This window comes from Artemia franciscana, chromosome 15 (assembly GCF_032884065.1).
Source record: "Artemia franciscana chromosome 15, ASM3288406v1, whole genome shotgun sequence".
NCBI classification, from domain to species: Eukaryota; Metazoa; Arthropoda; class Branchiopoda; order Anostraca; family Artemiidae; genus Artemia; species Artemia franciscana.
Window position 1 is genome coordinate 6280635 of NC_088877.1, and position 17628 is coordinate 6298262.

The window sequence follows — 17628 nt, forward strand, 5'->3', positions numbered from 1 at the left end:
CTTTAACGGGATGGACTATTTACCTCAAATAGACAATCATCCTCTATAACACCCTTTGAGAAATTTATTTGAGGACAGTTTATATTGGCCAAGTCGTCCCGATAATAGACTAAGTTGGCAGTGATGACTTTAACGGGATGGACTATGTACCTCAAATAGACAATTATCCTCTGTAGGAAAATCGAACCGGAAAATCCGGTTATAAACAATCTGTTGCAATGTCTTCTCCCTCGAGGAGTTAAGCCAATAAAGACAGTTTCTGGCGTATTCCCCTTTCCATTCGAAAATACTCTCTTACCCCATGAAATTCCTTCCTCCCCCCTGAAGATTCCCTCTCGATAATTCCTCCCTGGAAAATTCCATAGGTATAAATTGAACAGACAAAGAGAAATAAATACAAAAAAGAATGAAGAAAAGAAAGGATTATGGACCATTCTCCCCCTTTATTCCAAAATGCTTGTAAAATATATAGTGTAGAACAGTGGTTTCCAACTGATTTTGGGCCATTCCCCACATAAACATTTCTAGAATCCCTTGTAATATTTAAAACTGTACGTGTATTGACCTGGAGGATGCTTAAAAGGTACTTTTTGGTTCGTCCTCTAGGCATATTTTATGCTAATGAAAAATAGTTTCTTAATGCAACACCTTTTATACAATGTACGACATCATCGCAGTACTAACAAGTATCTTCTTAGCTCTTTAAAGGCATATGAAAGTGACATCGTTCTCATGAAAAATATTTTCTTTTCAAATTATGGCTCTAAAGTAGTAGTATCACTAGTACTAGTAGCACTAGTACTACTAGTACACCTAGTACACCTTCCCATGACCCACCAAAATATTGCTATGCCCCTACCGGTAGGTCCTGCGCTTGGGAATCAGGGGTTTAGAATAAACATTTGGTGCTAACGAACTGTAAGAAGCTACTTGGGTACATAGTAACCAAACTCTAAAAAAAGAAATTTTGATAACAGTTAATACATCAAAAGAATAGGTTTTTATGCGGATTTCAAATATATAAATTTCATTAAGTATAATGTTGCACACCACACGCCACGAGTCTGATGAAATTTCCCTGATTTTCAATAAAAGGGGAAAACATCCCCAAAAAGGTAAGTGATCGTAATGAAAATCACGTCATTTAATGGTATATGGGTTTAAATATATGGGGTATATGGGCTTAAAAATATAAGATTTTTCCCCAGAAGAAAGATCACAGATACTTAGTTATTTGTTGTTGTTTTTTTAAAAGTGATTTTCATAGTAATATCACCTAAATTAGTCGGCAACATGATCAGCCAGTTGGTAAAATCTATTCTCCCTCCAAACATTTTGGCTAGTGACACGTCTAGTCGGTAGTTGCGCAAGTCCACTGAAGTAACTACTCGCAACTCTTAGTCTCAGCCTACTGTCTCTGTGCACTTTCATCATCAGACAACTCTTCTGCAGTTGATTCTGATTTCATGTTTTTAAATTACTTTCTTTAACCTTTATCCTATCCTGCTATGATAACTCAACCCCCCCCCGCCAATAACACGGACGAAGAATTAGTTTAAATACAAATTTTAAAATTATGGAATGTAAGTGGAATATTTCAATTATTCTTTTTTTATTTGTCTTACTTTCTTTTTGGCTGCTCATTTTTGCATGTGGGAAAGTTTTCCAGCAGGGGGGCGGGGAAATGCGCCGAGAACGGCTAATGGTAAAGTATACCGCCAGCTGGGTTTCTGCTGCAATAAGCTGTCAAGTTAAACAGTTAAGTTGTGATGTTAAATAGTTAAGTCAAGTCGTTAAATTAAATAGTTAAGCTGTTAACAGTTTAATACTTAAATAGTAATATAAGTTTTAATAGTTGTATTTCTGTGCAATATTTCTGATTGGGGTTTTTGTGTAGTCAAAATTTATTTTCATTTTAGGCGCTTTTTGAGAATGACTTGTGTCCCAAAGTAATATCTTGTGAATTTGCTCACAATAATTCATGGTATATTACATTTGACAATGACGAAGATGCCCAAATGGCTTACAAGTATCTCAGGGAAGTGGTGCAAAATTTCAAGGTAAGTGAATTGTTTTCTGATTTTTTCAATTTAAATTTTTTTTCACTTTTTGATTTTATTATTGAATTGAATATTATTAGTATTATTATTAAAGAAAATTGAAAAAAAACTATTCATAACTCATATTTTTTTTCATAACTCGTAAATATTATATCTATGTCAGATATAAACAAATGTTAGTAACTAAAATATTATTAAATTGACTTAGTTCCACTTTTATTATTCTTATTTATTATTATTGTTTTTTTTTACTTATGTTTGGTTTTTATTTTAATTCAGTTTAATAAATAGTATTGAAAGTAGTAAAAAGGGGCTTAGTAACTTATTCAATAGTAAAAATAGGAAGTAAAAATTGTCGAGTAAGAAAATCAGGAAGTAGTAAAAGGAGTTTATTCAACTTAATAAAATTTTGTAAAAATACTTATTAATAAAGTTATTTACTCTAAACAGGTTGGGTTAGTAATCGTATTGGGTACAAATTATTTTTAATTTTTAACAATAATTCCTTTAACATATCAAAGAATGTTTTTCAGAAGTGATTACTAACCATATGCTTGTATTAGTACATAGTGAAAGATAAATGCTTTAAATTAAATAGGTCAAACAGGCAAAATCGACTTAATCCTTCTTTTATTATTCTTTTACTATTTATTTATTATTATTATTCTATTATTTTTTATTCATTTTTTATATGTTATTTAATATTATTTTCATTTTATTATTATTACTTTTATTATTCAGTGAAATATAAGGTCGAAGAATCAAACGATAAGAAAAACTAAAGTAAAGTTTGACGTGTGATGATTCCTTCAAGTAAAACCAATGAACTTGGATTTTGCGTAAAATATGTTTTACGTTTTTACGAAATCAGCAAAAAATAAATACCCGAAAAAACCAATGCGTCAAATAAAAAATTGGATAATTCGTATATAACAAATATTAAAGGAAGTGAAAAAGCTTAAACAAATCATAAAAATAATACAAGCTTCAAAACACTGAAACTAAATACTTATTGCTAAATGATCAATAGAAGAATTGGAATATAATAAATAAATGAAATAAAAAAGCCATTTAATAATAATACGTTAAATACATACGTTTTATGAAATGAGTGAACAAATCGGTGCATTGCTTAAAAATGCTTAAAAAAAACAAATAGAATAAGACGGTTCAAAACACTGAAATTAAATCCGAAACTTGTTATCATCAAAACGTATATGTCACGATACGATGGGTCACTACCCGAAGTTGGCTAATACCCAGAAGCCGATGTCTACGATAAATATAGAGATATATACAATATCTCTAAATACAATATGTAAAATTAATATACTAAATAAATATTATATAAACATAGAGATATATAGATAAATATAGATATATCCCTCTCCCCTGCATACAACCCCCGGTTTAGAATGGCAATTGGAGGATCAATTCATTTTATCACTTTATCGAGACGAAGCCGAAGTTTTCCATTTAAAAATAGAAATATATTAAAAATCGATTGTTAGATGTCACTTACGTTGAAGCCAGAAAACCCAGAAGCCGACGAATGCAACGAATAGAATTAAACATTGAGGAAAAAATATATTATAATTAAGACATTCCAGGCGGATTTTTACGAGCAAAAAGAGGTCGGATTGGTTGGAGGCCGGGGAGGTTGGAAAAGAGATTTGGAAGGATTATTGCGGTCAACCAAGGATTTCTTAATGATCGGCTATTGCACTGTATCTTTTTAATGCTCAACAGCCAGGGAATCCGAAAGATGTAGGTGGGAAGATATAAAAAAAAATCAATTCATTTCGGAAAGCTCACTGCAGAACACTAACCTGTTATCACCAGAAGCAATGCAACCTACGCATAATGTCTTGCTTTTATTCCCATTCACTGTCCGTGTCAAGAAATTCCCCAGTCTGGACACTCTCGCCCGAGTCAACCTAAGTTCCGCTACCCAACCAATGGGATAGGTTGATCCCCCTTCCTTTCTCAGTCCTTTTCTCCTCACCCGTAACTCTCTTACAAACACACGCCTCACGACCAACACTGAATTCATTCAAGTGAATTTGGGGGACTTGGCCCGCTGGCAAGACAAATCTCCCGGTCGTAGGCTTAGTCTCGGCAGATCTCAGTGTAAATTACTGCTCTACCGTTTACAACACCCCGACCGATACCCAAGTCGTCAACAAGTGATCTTGGCATTCGACCTTTTGGAATATTTGATTTATTCGAAGCGATTATTCGACGGTGATTTATTCGACGGATCCTACTACTATTGAAACTATTTTACTGCTATTAAAACTGTACCATCGGTGGTGGAAGGCTAGCAATGATAGGGATCGGGTAGTGTATGCCTGGTTTATATTAAGAACCAAACTCTCAAAACGAAAACTGCCTACTTCAAAAGTTACCTTCAATAATGTTGAAGACTTTAAATGGATTGTCAGCTTACCACAAGAAGAGCTTACCATTATGAATGAATGAACTTTATTACCCGTAAAGTATAAAAAACACAAAGTACGGAGTATTATAAATAAATAAACAAAAACAAATACGATAAACAGCGAAGAAAAACAAAAATCAAACTATTATTTGAAGCTTGACTTAAGTACTTGATGGGAAAATAAACTAAAAGACGAACACTACCCCTTGAGACCACTCCAACATAATTACTCCCTCCCCCCTTATATTACGAACTTCTTATACTGAACTCCAACTATGACCACTAAAAAAAAGCTTTTTTGCCAACAATACTTCGGTAATGCAATATCCTGGCTTTGCTTGGAACTCCTGGAGGATGTTATAACCACACCGTACGCATCTATCTGTGCAGCGGGTTTGTGCAACTTTACATATCTTTATTTATATATCTTAAAATAATAAATTTTTCTTAAAGCCATTTAAGTCATTTCTTTAACTCACTCGTTACAACCATATACTCTTTTAAATTTATTTTAGTTCAGCAGTCTATCTGTTTGGGAGGGGTCGAGTCCCACCTATGTTGCATTTTCTCTAGTAAAATACCCATGAAAGGACTTATTTCTGATTTGATTTATTTAATTGTTGCGAATTTAAAGCGTTACCTCATACTCGGTTGTGTCAGTTGGGGATTTTAATACCACCCATCCTAGATTTTGAAAAGTAACTTCGTATTTTCATCAAAAAAGAAAAAAAAAATGAAATTGCCCCCCCCCCCCTCCGATTTTGAAAAATACCTTTCTTAAGTCTTCCTAAGAAAATTAAAACAAAACCTTGGCCTTTCTCCACTTACATTTTTGTGAATTCGCTCCTCTGCCGAGGCTGTGTTTATCTTGGGCCTATTTATGCTGTACAACAACGAAGTATTTGTTTATATTTTAAGGTAGGCACTGCATACTGTTATGATTTTGTCTTGCTTTTGGATTGTGGGTAGACTCTATAAATTGGATTTATATTTTTGTTTTATTTAATTGAGTTTATTTCATAAACAGCGACGAAGACCACACTGCCTTTCCATCATAAATACAAACAGTAAGTAGAAACAACAGAAAACGTTTTCTTAAGACAGTGGATCCTTAATCTTAAATGGATATTTTGACCCTATATTTCGTTTTCAGCAAAATAAATGAAAAAAAAACTCACATTAAAATCCGACCATTAAAACTAATAGCTTTTTATAACATTCCTAGCATCCTTACTTCAGGAAGTTTCAATGGTCGTATTTCAATAAGAGTTCCTTTAAATTTTTTTATTTTGCCGAGGAAGGCCCTTGGATATAGGATCGAAATATTCATTTAGGGTTAAGGTTCAACTGTCTTAAGAAAAAATTCCCTGTTGTTTTTTTTTTGTTTGAATTTAGGAGTTTATTTCATTTTCTGCTATGACGGCTGTGCATTCGGTTCCTTTTTTAATTTCAATCTAAAAAAGTTTATTTTTTTAAGGGCAAACCTATTATGGCAAGGATAAAAGCCAAAGGAATGAATCGCTACCCAGTGTCAAGCTCCTCTGGTCCTTCTATCGTACCTGCACTTCCACCTGGGGTTGCTGTCCCTGTACCAGTTCCTGTGCCCATGGGTGCCCCAGCTTCTTTGCCTGTTTTGATTGGTCCTTTGGTAGGACCGCCTCCTGTTCCTCCCACTGCCACCACATCGAGAGGAGGCTACAGCACTCCAAATACGCCACCTTTGGTAGAGAATGCCTCTGTGCAGACACCAGTCAGCATGGGGGCCAGTGGTCAGCAGCAGAAAAATTCTGCAACTCAGCAAAATGGACTGGCTTCTGTTAGTGGAATGAATTTATCTCCTGCCAATTACGCTTCACCCTTACATTTATTTGTAAGTTTTATTTTTATTTTTTAACTTGTGTATTTAATGGAAGTTTTGTAATTGCAGTTGCGCTTCGATGGCTGGGTCTTGACATTAAAAAAGGAAAAAATATCTGGGCAAGTTTTAATATATTCAGTAACCAAGGGTATCATTTCGAGAAGAGTGCCTTTTTGTTTCGAAAAATACCTTTTTGTTCGTATTTTAAAATATGAAAAATATCCTTGTGGGAGATTGAGTTGCTTGGTGTGAGATTTGGAGTTAAGAGGGGTTGTCATCTATCCCCATTTATATGGATCATTCTGATGGACTTGATCTGAAGGAACGCGGCATGGAATTAAATCGGAATTCAATACTCCTAGGCTTGGATTGTGCAAATGATTTGAGTGTCCTGGATTTGCAAAACGAATGAATGCCGGAAGATTTCGAGAGTTTGAGTGTAAGAATAGGTTTGAAAATTAGGTCACTTAGACTTGGAATAGCTGAAGGTGAAGATGCGGTTTTGGGCAACAAGATGATCCATCACTTAGTGGATAGCTTCACTTACCTGGGTAGTGTTGTTAGTAAAGATTTTGGATGTAGTGAAGAAGTAAAAAGTAGAGTACAATTCAATTCAATTCAATTCAATTTATTCAAATAAAACTACAATATAACACCAATAATAATAAAGATCCTGGAAGCGAACTTGTTGAGGACCATAACCACAAAAAATTGAAAATGAAGAAGAGAGAAAAAAATAGAAAAGAGAAAACATGAGTAACTAAAGCAAATTGAATAAGAATTTAGAGAGTTATAATATCAAAATTTTAGTACATTGCTATACAGCATGCGAAAACTTGTGGATAGCTCGACACTGGAGGGTATTATATTCCATTGAAGTATAGATTTATAAATGGGGGATCGCTGGGCGGAACTAGAGACACACTTGGGGACAATGAAGGAACGGTTGGATGAACGGAGACAGAGGCCTTCAGAATTATTAATATTAAAATAAGATAATAATTGAGGAGGAAGATTTTTATGGTAAGCGGAGTATGCAAGGTATAGATTTAATTTTTTGATGATTTGTTCAAAAGGGATAATACCAAAATCGGAGTACAAGTCCTGGGTGGGATATAGTCGGGGCAGCCGAAAAACTGCTTTGATGGCACGGTTTTGGGCAGATTTTAATTTATTGGTAACTGAAGGAAAAGTGTTGCCCCAAACAGATCCACAGTATGAGATATATGGGTAAATAAAAGAGTAATAAAGGGTGACAAGGATATCGGGAGGAAGAAAATAATTCGCACGATTAATCATACTTACCTGTCGCAAAATTATGGCTCTGATGTAGGACACGTGTGTTGCAAATGATAGGGAGGAGTCTATGTGAACACCAAGAAACTTGGCAACTTCGACCTGTGGGAGGAGATTGGTAGAATATTTTAGGCCAAGTGCTTGCTGAGCTTCATTTTTTTTGTAAGGGGTTCGAAATAATACAACCTGACTTTTCTTGATGTTAATGGTCATGCAGTTAACTAGACACCACTCCTCTACTCTATTCAGAAGGGTTTGAGTAGAGGCGACAACGGATGGTAAATTAGGACCGGTGATGAAAAAGTTGCTATCGTCAGCGAAAAGTACTGGGTGCACTGATGGACCCAGGTCCGTAACCAAATCATTAATATAAAGGAGAAAAAGTATTGGACCAAGAACAGAGCCTTGTGGGACGCCCCTTCGGACAGATAGGGGATGTGAAGTCAACCCGCCCAGACTCACACTCTGTACTCTACCAGAGAGATAAGAGCCAAACCATGAGAAAGGAACTCCACGAATCCCTAAGTTGTTGAGTTTACTTAATAGAACACTGTGATCAACCATATCAAAGGCCTTAGAAAAGTCCAGAAATAAGCCCAATACAGTATTTTTAAGGTCAAGTTGGGAACGTATAAACTGTGTGGCGTCTATTAGTGCATGAGCAGTTGAAAATTTGGAACGGAAGCCATATTGATGGGGAGAAATCAACGAATCTGAAGAATGAATCCCAAATAAAAAGGGAGAAAGACGTCGGAATATAATTCTCTCGAGCACTTTAGATATAACTGGGAGAAGTGAGATTGGACGATAATTACTTATCTCAGACGGATCGCCTTTTTTATGAATCGGGATAACAATTGCTGATTTAAATATTTCTGGGAAGACTCCATTGGTCATAGACAGGTTTGCTATGTGCACAATGGGTTCACAAACATAGGAAGATACGGTCCTAAGAAGCTTATTACTTATGCCAAAGAAGTCAGGTGTACTACTATTAGAGAGACATTTGATAACTTGAAGCACCTCTTTACGATCAGTTGGAGAGAAAAACATGGATCCAGGATTCTTGCTAGGTTGTACTGACTGGGAGAAGGAACAGGAGTTAGCATTTGGAATATTAGTGAAATAATTATTAAAAGCATCCGGTACTGAACTTGGGTCAATTAATCTGCCACTGATGTCCTTAAGGTTAAGAGGTACAGATCTTGAATTTCTTTTTTTTTGAAAGAATTTCATTTATTGTTGACCAAATTTTTTGCAAGTTCCCTTTGCAATGAGAGATTTTCGAATAATAATAATTTTTTTTTGCTTCCCGGACAAGTTTGGTATATAAATTTTTGTATTTTTTATAATTAGTCAGGTCAATAACGTTACTGGTTTTGCAAGCTAACTTATATAGGTCATTTTTTCGGTATGAAGAGATTATCAGGCTATTAGACATCCAGGGGCGTATATGGCTAGTTTTTCGGTTTGATTTACGAACTGGAAAGGTTGAACTGATAAGATCACTCAGTCCTTGTGTAAAACCATTTGTGGCTGAATTAACATCCTGACAATCCAAAACCTTGGACCAGTCAAAGGATTTCAAACGATCCGTGAACCTGTTCATATTCACAGTATTATATATTCTATTATACGTAGGGGTTTTAGTTCTAGAGGGTTGAGTAGCTGGTAGGGAGGGTAGGGAGAGATAGATTGGAAAGTGATCTGACAGGTCAGAAAATATTATTTTGGAGGACAGGTGGTTTCCCAGGGAAGTGGATACAAAAATGTTGTCAATTACAGTAGCTGTAGACCTCACAGGATCAACTCTAGTAGGAAAAAGGATTGTGGGAAGAAGACCACTTGAGGTGAATGTTTCAAAGAAGGTATCACAATCATTATTATTGCTAACATTTAGTAAATTACAATTGAAGTCCCCAAAAACTATTGCCTTCTTTTGTGGTAAATTAATAAAACTAGAAAAATCATCAAACAGGTTACAAAAGAAAGGGGTCGGAAATGAGGGGGGCTTATAAAATAATGAAAAAATAAAAGAATTCTCGTCAACACTTATGTCTACGATTATTGAATAAATGCATCTATTATTTATAGGTTGCGAGAATAAGGATTCACAGTCTAATAGCCTGGTGAATTTCAGACTTGACCGGATGTAAAGAGAAATGCCGCCAGAGGACTTGGTTAATTTTCTTTCAATATGAATAGCTTGAAAACCAGGGAGGGAAAATTCATTCTTATCATCAATTTCTGAAAGCCATGTTTCCGTTATTCCAATTACGTCGAAAGGGCAGTAACCATTAATTAAAACTAAGTCTTTAAAATTAGCCCACTTATCCCGTATACTTCTGATGTTAAAGCAAATTACATTAAGTTTGGTCTCTTCCATTAGCTTAGGTTTCACATTTTTCACAAAATCAAAAGTGTCGAGATATTCACAGTTAATTTGGTTTAAAGGGCTATCGGGGCTAGCTAAGGGGCTGGTGGGCAAATTATTTTGGTCATCGTAATAGTTAAAAACAACATTATTACACAGTGATAAATTCGTGAGAAACGTAAAATCTTGTACGGTGCACATTTAAACATCCATTGTGGTCTGAGTTTCATCATCTCCTTGATTAGAATATTGGAAATCTTCTTCAGCCGACGAAATATCATTGGTGGTAATTTTGGACTGGGATGGAAAGTTTGCCGTTTTTTTCTTAGATTTCTTGCCTTTGACTAGGGCAGTGGCATCGATTACCGTCTTGGGGGTTGTGGCAATTTCAGAGCCTGCATTGATTTGATTTGCAGTTGAGTCTACAGGCTTAACTAGCTTTGATGTGGAATCTATGTCCTTTTTCATGGAGGATAATTGAGCCATAGCTGTTTCTAATATGTCATCACCTAGGAGTTTAGTGATAGCTTTCTTCTTGAGAGTATTTTTGGTTTCCTCAGCTTCATTACTAACCTCAATTAAGTGACTGACTGTGAGATAAGTTGCAAGCCTTTGCCATTCTTGGCTATTTTTAGATGAATCTTTTGGAGGGCAGGATGTTGAAGTAAACTTAGGTAAGGGATGGGGGGAATGACTAGAACCTTGAGTATGAACATTATTTGCCTCTTTTGGAAATGATACTGTCTTTGCATCTGCTACACCAACTGTTGCTTGGCTTCTACTGGGCCGATGGGGTGTGGGTTGCCAAGGGATTCTTGCAGCTACAACTGAGTAGGGTAGGTTCATTTTATCAGATGTTCTAAGGATTACAACTCGCTTTTGGTGAGCTGGGCAAGATTGTTTTTGGAGGGCTGTGTGTCCCTTCCGGTTACAATTTCTGCAGAAAGGGTCTGACTCAGGGCATTCACTAATTGCGTGGCCTGTTTTCCCACACTTAAGGCAAGACGGATGGGACTGTTTGCAGTGTTTTTTGCTGTGGCCGTGGGCTAGACAAGTGGAGCATTGTAGGGGCTTAGGCTTATAAATCTTGTAAAAAAGAGACATACCGTACAAGAATATTTCTCCGCTTAGCTCAACTTTGCAGGAAATGAGGATTGAACGGCTAGGGTGAAGAAAACCTTCTTTGTTTAAACTAAGCCTTATAGCAGTTGAAGGATTGATGAGAAGACCTGAAGAATCTATTAGTTCAGTTTGTATTTCCTCCACTTTTACACTGGTATCAACACCATACAGCACATACTTGTGTAACTTTTCCACATCTTTTTTTGTGGCTAAAATTTTTGAGCCATCAAGAATTATTTCTTTGGATTTTGACAGGACATGGTCTGCCGCCTGAGAAGACGTAAAGTAAATATCAATAGACTCGTCCTGCTTGAAAACAAGTTCAAAATTCACCTTGGTGATCAGAAAGACGGCTTTCCTAATTTGCATTATTCGATCTTTTGAAAAGGGTTGGCCATTGGTTTTCTTGATTGAGACAGTATAATAATTGGGGTGATCGTTAGCACTTGTTTCTGGGACACTTGAAGAGAGGGGTTGCACTATCGTTGGTGAACGAGTTTCATCCTTTTTCCTCTTTTTGCCAGGCGTCTCACCTCTTTCATTAGAGGTAGTTTCGGCTAAGGCCTGAATTCCTGACAAGTGGCTAACAGTTTTGGATCGCGTAGTTGGGGGGGTTCTAGGAAGAGTTTTATAGGTAGGTCGGAATGGCGACCGGCTAAGGGTTTCAGTGGGAGTATCCTTCTCGGGTGGTAGCCTTAGGGGCTTTTTTCCCGTCATTTATTCCGACGAGATACTGCAGATTCACAAACTTAATCACAGTTTTTAATCAGCGATAACACCAATATATTCAATTATACACTAATAATAACTCACTGTGTATGAAGTGAGCAATCCCTCACAATTAAGTCCGCAAGTTAATTGCGCAATCACAATACAGTACAAAAAGTAATCCGATTAGGTTCATAAGCTAGTTCCTTTTAGTTCAGATACTAAATTCATACTGAAGAAAGTAAAGAAGTAAAAAGAAGAGAGTGAAGAAGTAAAAAGTAGAGTAGAACATTTGGTTATTCGTTTTGCACCGTGTCGAAACGGTGTTTCGAAAGGCTGAGGAAGATTTAGTGTTTTGTTTTGTACCTTAAGAAGATTTGGTGTTCTGTTTTGCACTGCTTTGGAACGGTGTTTCGAAAGACTGAAGAAGATTTGAAGTTTTCTTTTTGCACCGTTTTGAAACTGTGTTTCGAATGGCTGAGGTATATTTAGTGAGGTATATTTTCGTTTTGTACCGTTTTAAAAGTGTTTCAATAGGCTGAGGAATATTTAGTGTTTCGTTTTGCTCCGCTTTGAAACGGTGTTTCGAAAGGCTGAAGAAGATTTGGTGTTTCGTTCTGTACCGCTTTGAAACGGTGTTTCGAAAGGCTCAAGAAGATTTGGTGTTTTGTTTTGCAACGCTTTGAAACGGTTTTTCGAAAGGCTGAAGAAGATTTGGTGTTTCGTTTTGTACCGCTTTGAAACGGTGTTTCGAAAGGCTCAAGAAGATTTGGTGTTTCGTCTTGTACCGCTTTGAAACGGTGTTTCGAAAGGCTCAAGAAGATTTGGTGTTTTGTTTTGCAACGCTTTGAAACGGTTTTTCGAAAGGCTGAAGAAGATTTGGTGTTTCGTTTTGTACCGCTTTGAAACGGTGTTTCGAAAGGCTCAAGAAGATTTGTGTTTCGTCTTGTACCGCTTTGGAACGGTGTTTCGAAAGACTCAAGAAGATTTGGTGTTTTGTTTTGCAACGCTTTGAAACGGTTTTTCGAAAGGCTGAAGAAGATTTGGTGTTTCGTTTTGTACTGCTTTGAAACGGTTTTTCGAAAGGCTGAATGAGATTTGGTGTTATGTTTTGCAACGCTTTTGCGCTGTTTCGAAAGGCTGAGGAAGGTTTGTGAACTATTTCCAGAGGAATTTCTTGGGATAATTTTAAGTAATTATGGTACTGACCATAGGCCTATACCGAACAATAAGCTGCATGACTAATGTGGTTGAGGGTGTAGTGAAAAGAGGGCCAAGATGGTTAGGTTCGTTTTTTGGATGACAGATTGCTAGAGATTATTATCTTTGGTCATCGATCTGAGGCCAAACGAAAAGCAGTTTATCCTAGATTTGATTGGGAAGAGGTCATAAGACAGGATTTAAACGAAATTTGGAATTGCTGGGAGGAAGTAAAGTGTGAAGCTTCGAATAGATTGGGGTTGGGGATGAGATTGCCTAGCTGCGTTGACCTTGGGCAGTTTGGTGCTGTGAGTTGTATTTAATAGTAGTAGTATCTAGTAGTAGTAACGAAAATTTTGTTAGTAAGTGACAATTTTGTTAAAATTTATCTTGAAAATTTTTGGGAAACAGGGAGGGGGGCTACTCAATTTTGTCCCAGGCGCAAAAGAGGCCAGAACTGCAACTGGTATTATTTTCAAAGATATTGCTTAAATTAAGACAAATATGCATTTGATTATCAATTTGTTTTAGAGGAAAGTCCAAAATATTTGTATTTTATAAGTGCTTTTCAGATTTCCCCAGTAGACTCAAAAATTCACGTATACGTAAAATCTAGTATACTCAAGGATTGCATTTAAGAAGAAAAGACAGACAAGACAATTCTTGTCTGCCAAAGTTATTGTTCTTCCTCACCCTTACCAAACAAACCTTCCATTACCAACCCCCCACCTCACCAAAAAGGCGAAGAAATTTTCTTGGAGCTCATAAGTCCTTAAGCCAAATTCATGTTGTTTCCCTCCCCTTACCAACTCTTAGCAATCCCTTACCTCTCCTCTCCTTGCTTCCCCTCCCCTTACCAATCTTGGTATATGTATATATATTTTTTTCTTTTCAGTAAAAGTTTGTATTTCAATTTCAGTATTCTCAGCCACCATTTTATCAAAATCTTTTGCCTGCTGGCTGGGGCACCAATCCCCAGACTTATTTTGATGTAACGCAGTTATTTCAAATGAATGGATTGCAGCCATCACAATCTGCTTTTAGACCTAATCCTCCCCGAATGGCCAATAACAGAGGACGTAACGGGTAAGCAGATTTTGATTTTTTTTTTTTCTCGAGTGCTTGTTCAAACATGTATATACGTGATCAGATGAAATTGAAGTATGATCAGTTTATCAGTTGAAAATATTTAAGTTAAAGGGTTACAACGTCTTTTTGTGTAAATGAAAAAAAAACTTTATTTAAAACATAAAATTCATTTTCATTCATTTTGCCTTGTCTGTCAATTATGCATCTAATCTACCATTTCATAATCTAGACACGATTTTACACTTAACGGTTGGACTGTTACCAAACATGATATGAAGAAATCAATTTGTGAAAATTGTAAATGGATATAAGATCGATATATCGATTTGCGAAAACTGTGGATATAAGTAGATGGGCTACTTAGTTTTGTAGACTACCAAGTAGACTACAGATAATCAAATGAAAAGTTATTTTTCTTTAACTAATTAACGAACTAACTAACTCTTTTCGCATGCTAACTAATTTTTGCGTAGCACAGGTACCGATCTCCTGATTTACTCCTTTCGGCCGGGAGTGTAGTACGTGGTTGGGGGATATCATCCAATTTTTTATTGGCTATTGAATATTCTTGAATCAAATAGAAAACAATTTTAAGCCAGAAGTATGGTGGACTTTAGTTGGAGATCCAATCTGGAATCTTGATATTATTTCGGAAAAGGGGAAAAATATATTTACGGCGGTTTAGAAATAGTAGTAAAATACTGTAACATCCTCCTTTTAGACATTGTACTCTATTATAATCCTCTTTTCGTGTATATATACATCTGTCTTTACTCTTGTGGTAGAGGTATGCCTATAAAATAGATATTTATGCTATACTATTATTCCGATTTCTTATAGAACCAGGATTGCCAAATCGTCGGTATCCTTTTGCTGCTTTTTGGACTCTGAAGGCCGGACAAATCCGCCATTGTTTGTGTCCTAAGCCGACAAAGGGCAACCATTGGTATTACCACACTATGTTGACTCATTAGTCTTTAAGATATATATTACCCTTTTCTCTTTTTTATGGCCTTTATTACCCCTGTGGTAGAGATCATGTCTGGAAAGACGTTTAAACTGAGATGTCATTCGGGCTCTTCCACGACCAGGGTTGCCAGTACTAATATGTTGACTACTATACCTCCTTTTTGTCCTTTAGAATCAATGGAAAAGGACGTTTCAATAATTCTGGTGCTGTTCCCAACTCTTCCGGTATACATACCGGTCAGAGTGAACCTCAACCTCCGAGGTCCAATTCTTCAATGTCCAATGGCCATCATTACCCAGCTAATAATATTAGGCATCAAAGAAATACCTCAACTGGTGGATTTCAGCGAAACAGGTTAGTTTGAGGCATATTTTCCAGTCTTGAAAAGCGTGAGGGAGGTTTTGAATGGGACAAAACTTGATGGGACTAGAATTTTAGGGGACTATTTCCGGTAATGGAATTAAATTGGTTCATTTTTATGCCTGTACTTACTTATCAAAGAACTTGTTACTGAAGTAATTTTAAATATTAAAAACCTCTGGAGAGCGGCCCATAATTTTCTAGGTGGAGGGGACGAAATTTACCCATTCCCCTATCCCCACTGTAATCAGGGTTGAACGGTGTGTATGAATTAAATTCTTTTTTAATTGAATTAATCTGTTCAACTAGTTTAATTAATCTGTTTGAATTAAATTCAGAGTTTTTGAAAAATGTCCTTTGGTTTTTTTGTTGTTTGACATCTTGGTAAGTGAGTTTACTTTGAGTGTCCAAATATATATTTACTTGTAGATACTAAAAGGAAAAAGTATTACGAACATTTCAAAGTTTTAAGACCGTTTTCGGTATTTACACGAATTATCTATATATATTTATTTATTTATTAATTTATTTATTTTGGAATTGCCATCTCTTACCACTCTGCGAAAGTAATTCATAACAAAACAAAAAATTAGTGCTGGAAATATAACATATATATTTCCATATATATATATGGAATATATATATGGAATATTCCATATATATTCCGTATAAATATAAAAAATATATATATATACATATATATATATATATATACATATACATATATATATATATATATATATATATATATATATATATATATATATATATATATATATATATATATATATATATTTATTTATTTATTTATTTATTTATTTATTTATTTATTTCGGAATTACCGTCTCTTACCACTCTGTAAAAGTAATTCATAAAAGAAATATCTGATTGGCTTCTAATGGGACCTGGTCTGCTACTTTAAAGTGTATTTTTATTTTGACTTTGTCTTCGAGACATCTTCGTCCCAAATTTTCACTGGCTGGGGAATATCCCCGTTCTTTTCCTTTTGTTTGACAAGTGTATAGGTAGCTAAATTTTAGAGTGGGGTGCTTGATCTCCGAACATAAGGTGACTTTTGTCGAATGTATCGGATGTTTCTAACGACGAAGATGCCCAGACAGTACTTTGGCTTTTTAGACCCCCTCCCTCCCCACACTTTGTGCGCAGGTTTATTGATCCTAATATTCGTTGTTATTTCCTTTGGCTAATTGAGAGTGAGGAAGGTGAGAGTAGGTGCTTTTTATAGCCCCAAATTATCACTTTTATATGTAAGGACGTTTCTTGCAGATTTGGGTCCCCCCCCTGACTCTTAGTGATATGGAGGTTTAACTGTTAGGCGTTCTTATAACTAATTCTATTCCTTGATTTTTAATTCTAAGGACATGAAAGTAAAAAACATTTTTTAACTCCTGGACCAATCATATGTCTATTCAAACCTGAAAACTGCCATTTTCTAAGGTTGTTCTTATGGTTGTTACAGAATGAAGTTTTTAGGGTAGTATTTTCCAGCATTACCACGTTGAACCGTGAAAATAAATTAGCAAAAATTTAGTAATAATTTATTATGAATTAGTATAATAATAATAATTTATTTATTATAAATTATTGTAAAAATTTATTATTTATTATAAAAAACAGTATAAATTAGTAAAATAAATTAATAAAAATTTGACTATGCTTTTCGTCAGTGAAAATTCAAACAATAGCAATCTATTGATCCCCAAAGACACCTACGCCTTTAAAGGAAATCTAAATCTTCTTAAGCTCTTTTGTTCCATCTTTTTTTTCAGTTTGTTTTTTGTAGATCTCACCTTTTTCTTCTTTATATTTGCTACTTAGCGCCACTAAAAATTATAAAAATGCATATGGTGTCTTTTTTTCATAAAAATTGAATTTCTATAGTTTTTTTTTAATTTGAGGCATATATGGTTTTGTAAGTGCCCACATCAAAGAATCAGATTTTATTTACATTGTCCTTGGTACTTTTGTTCACCCCAGTTAGAGTTTAGAGTTCACCCCATACGTATATCTTGAAAAAAAGGAGAAATTGGGGACTCATTTTTGAACAAAAGAGATCTCCAAATACAGTGATGCAATTTTTGGTACTAATGGACGCCAAATTGAAAAACAATGAACTTGGGCTGAAAATCA

The 17628-nt window shown here is 35.4% G+C and overlaps 1 protein-coding gene across 2 annotated transcripts in view; it reads left to right on the plus strand.

Annotated features, from left to right (window-relative positions):
- LOC136035984 (la-related protein Larp4B-like) overlaps nucleotides 1-17628 on the plus strand; it is a 77387-nt gene that overhangs the window by 36123 nt on the left and 23636 nt on the right. For both annotated transcript variants that reach the window (XM_065717887.1, XM_065717888.1), the window contains exons 5-8: nucleotides 1920-2060; nucleotides 5978-6370; nucleotides 13978-14144; nucleotides 15289-15471. In XM_065717887.1, the coding sequence (XP_065573959.1) occupies nucleotides 1920-2060; nucleotides 5978-6370; nucleotides 13978-14144; nucleotides 15289-15471 (884 nt within the window). The remainder of the gene's footprint in view (nucleotides 1-1919; nucleotides 2061-5977; nucleotides 6371-13977; nucleotides 14145-15288; nucleotides 15472-17628) is intronic.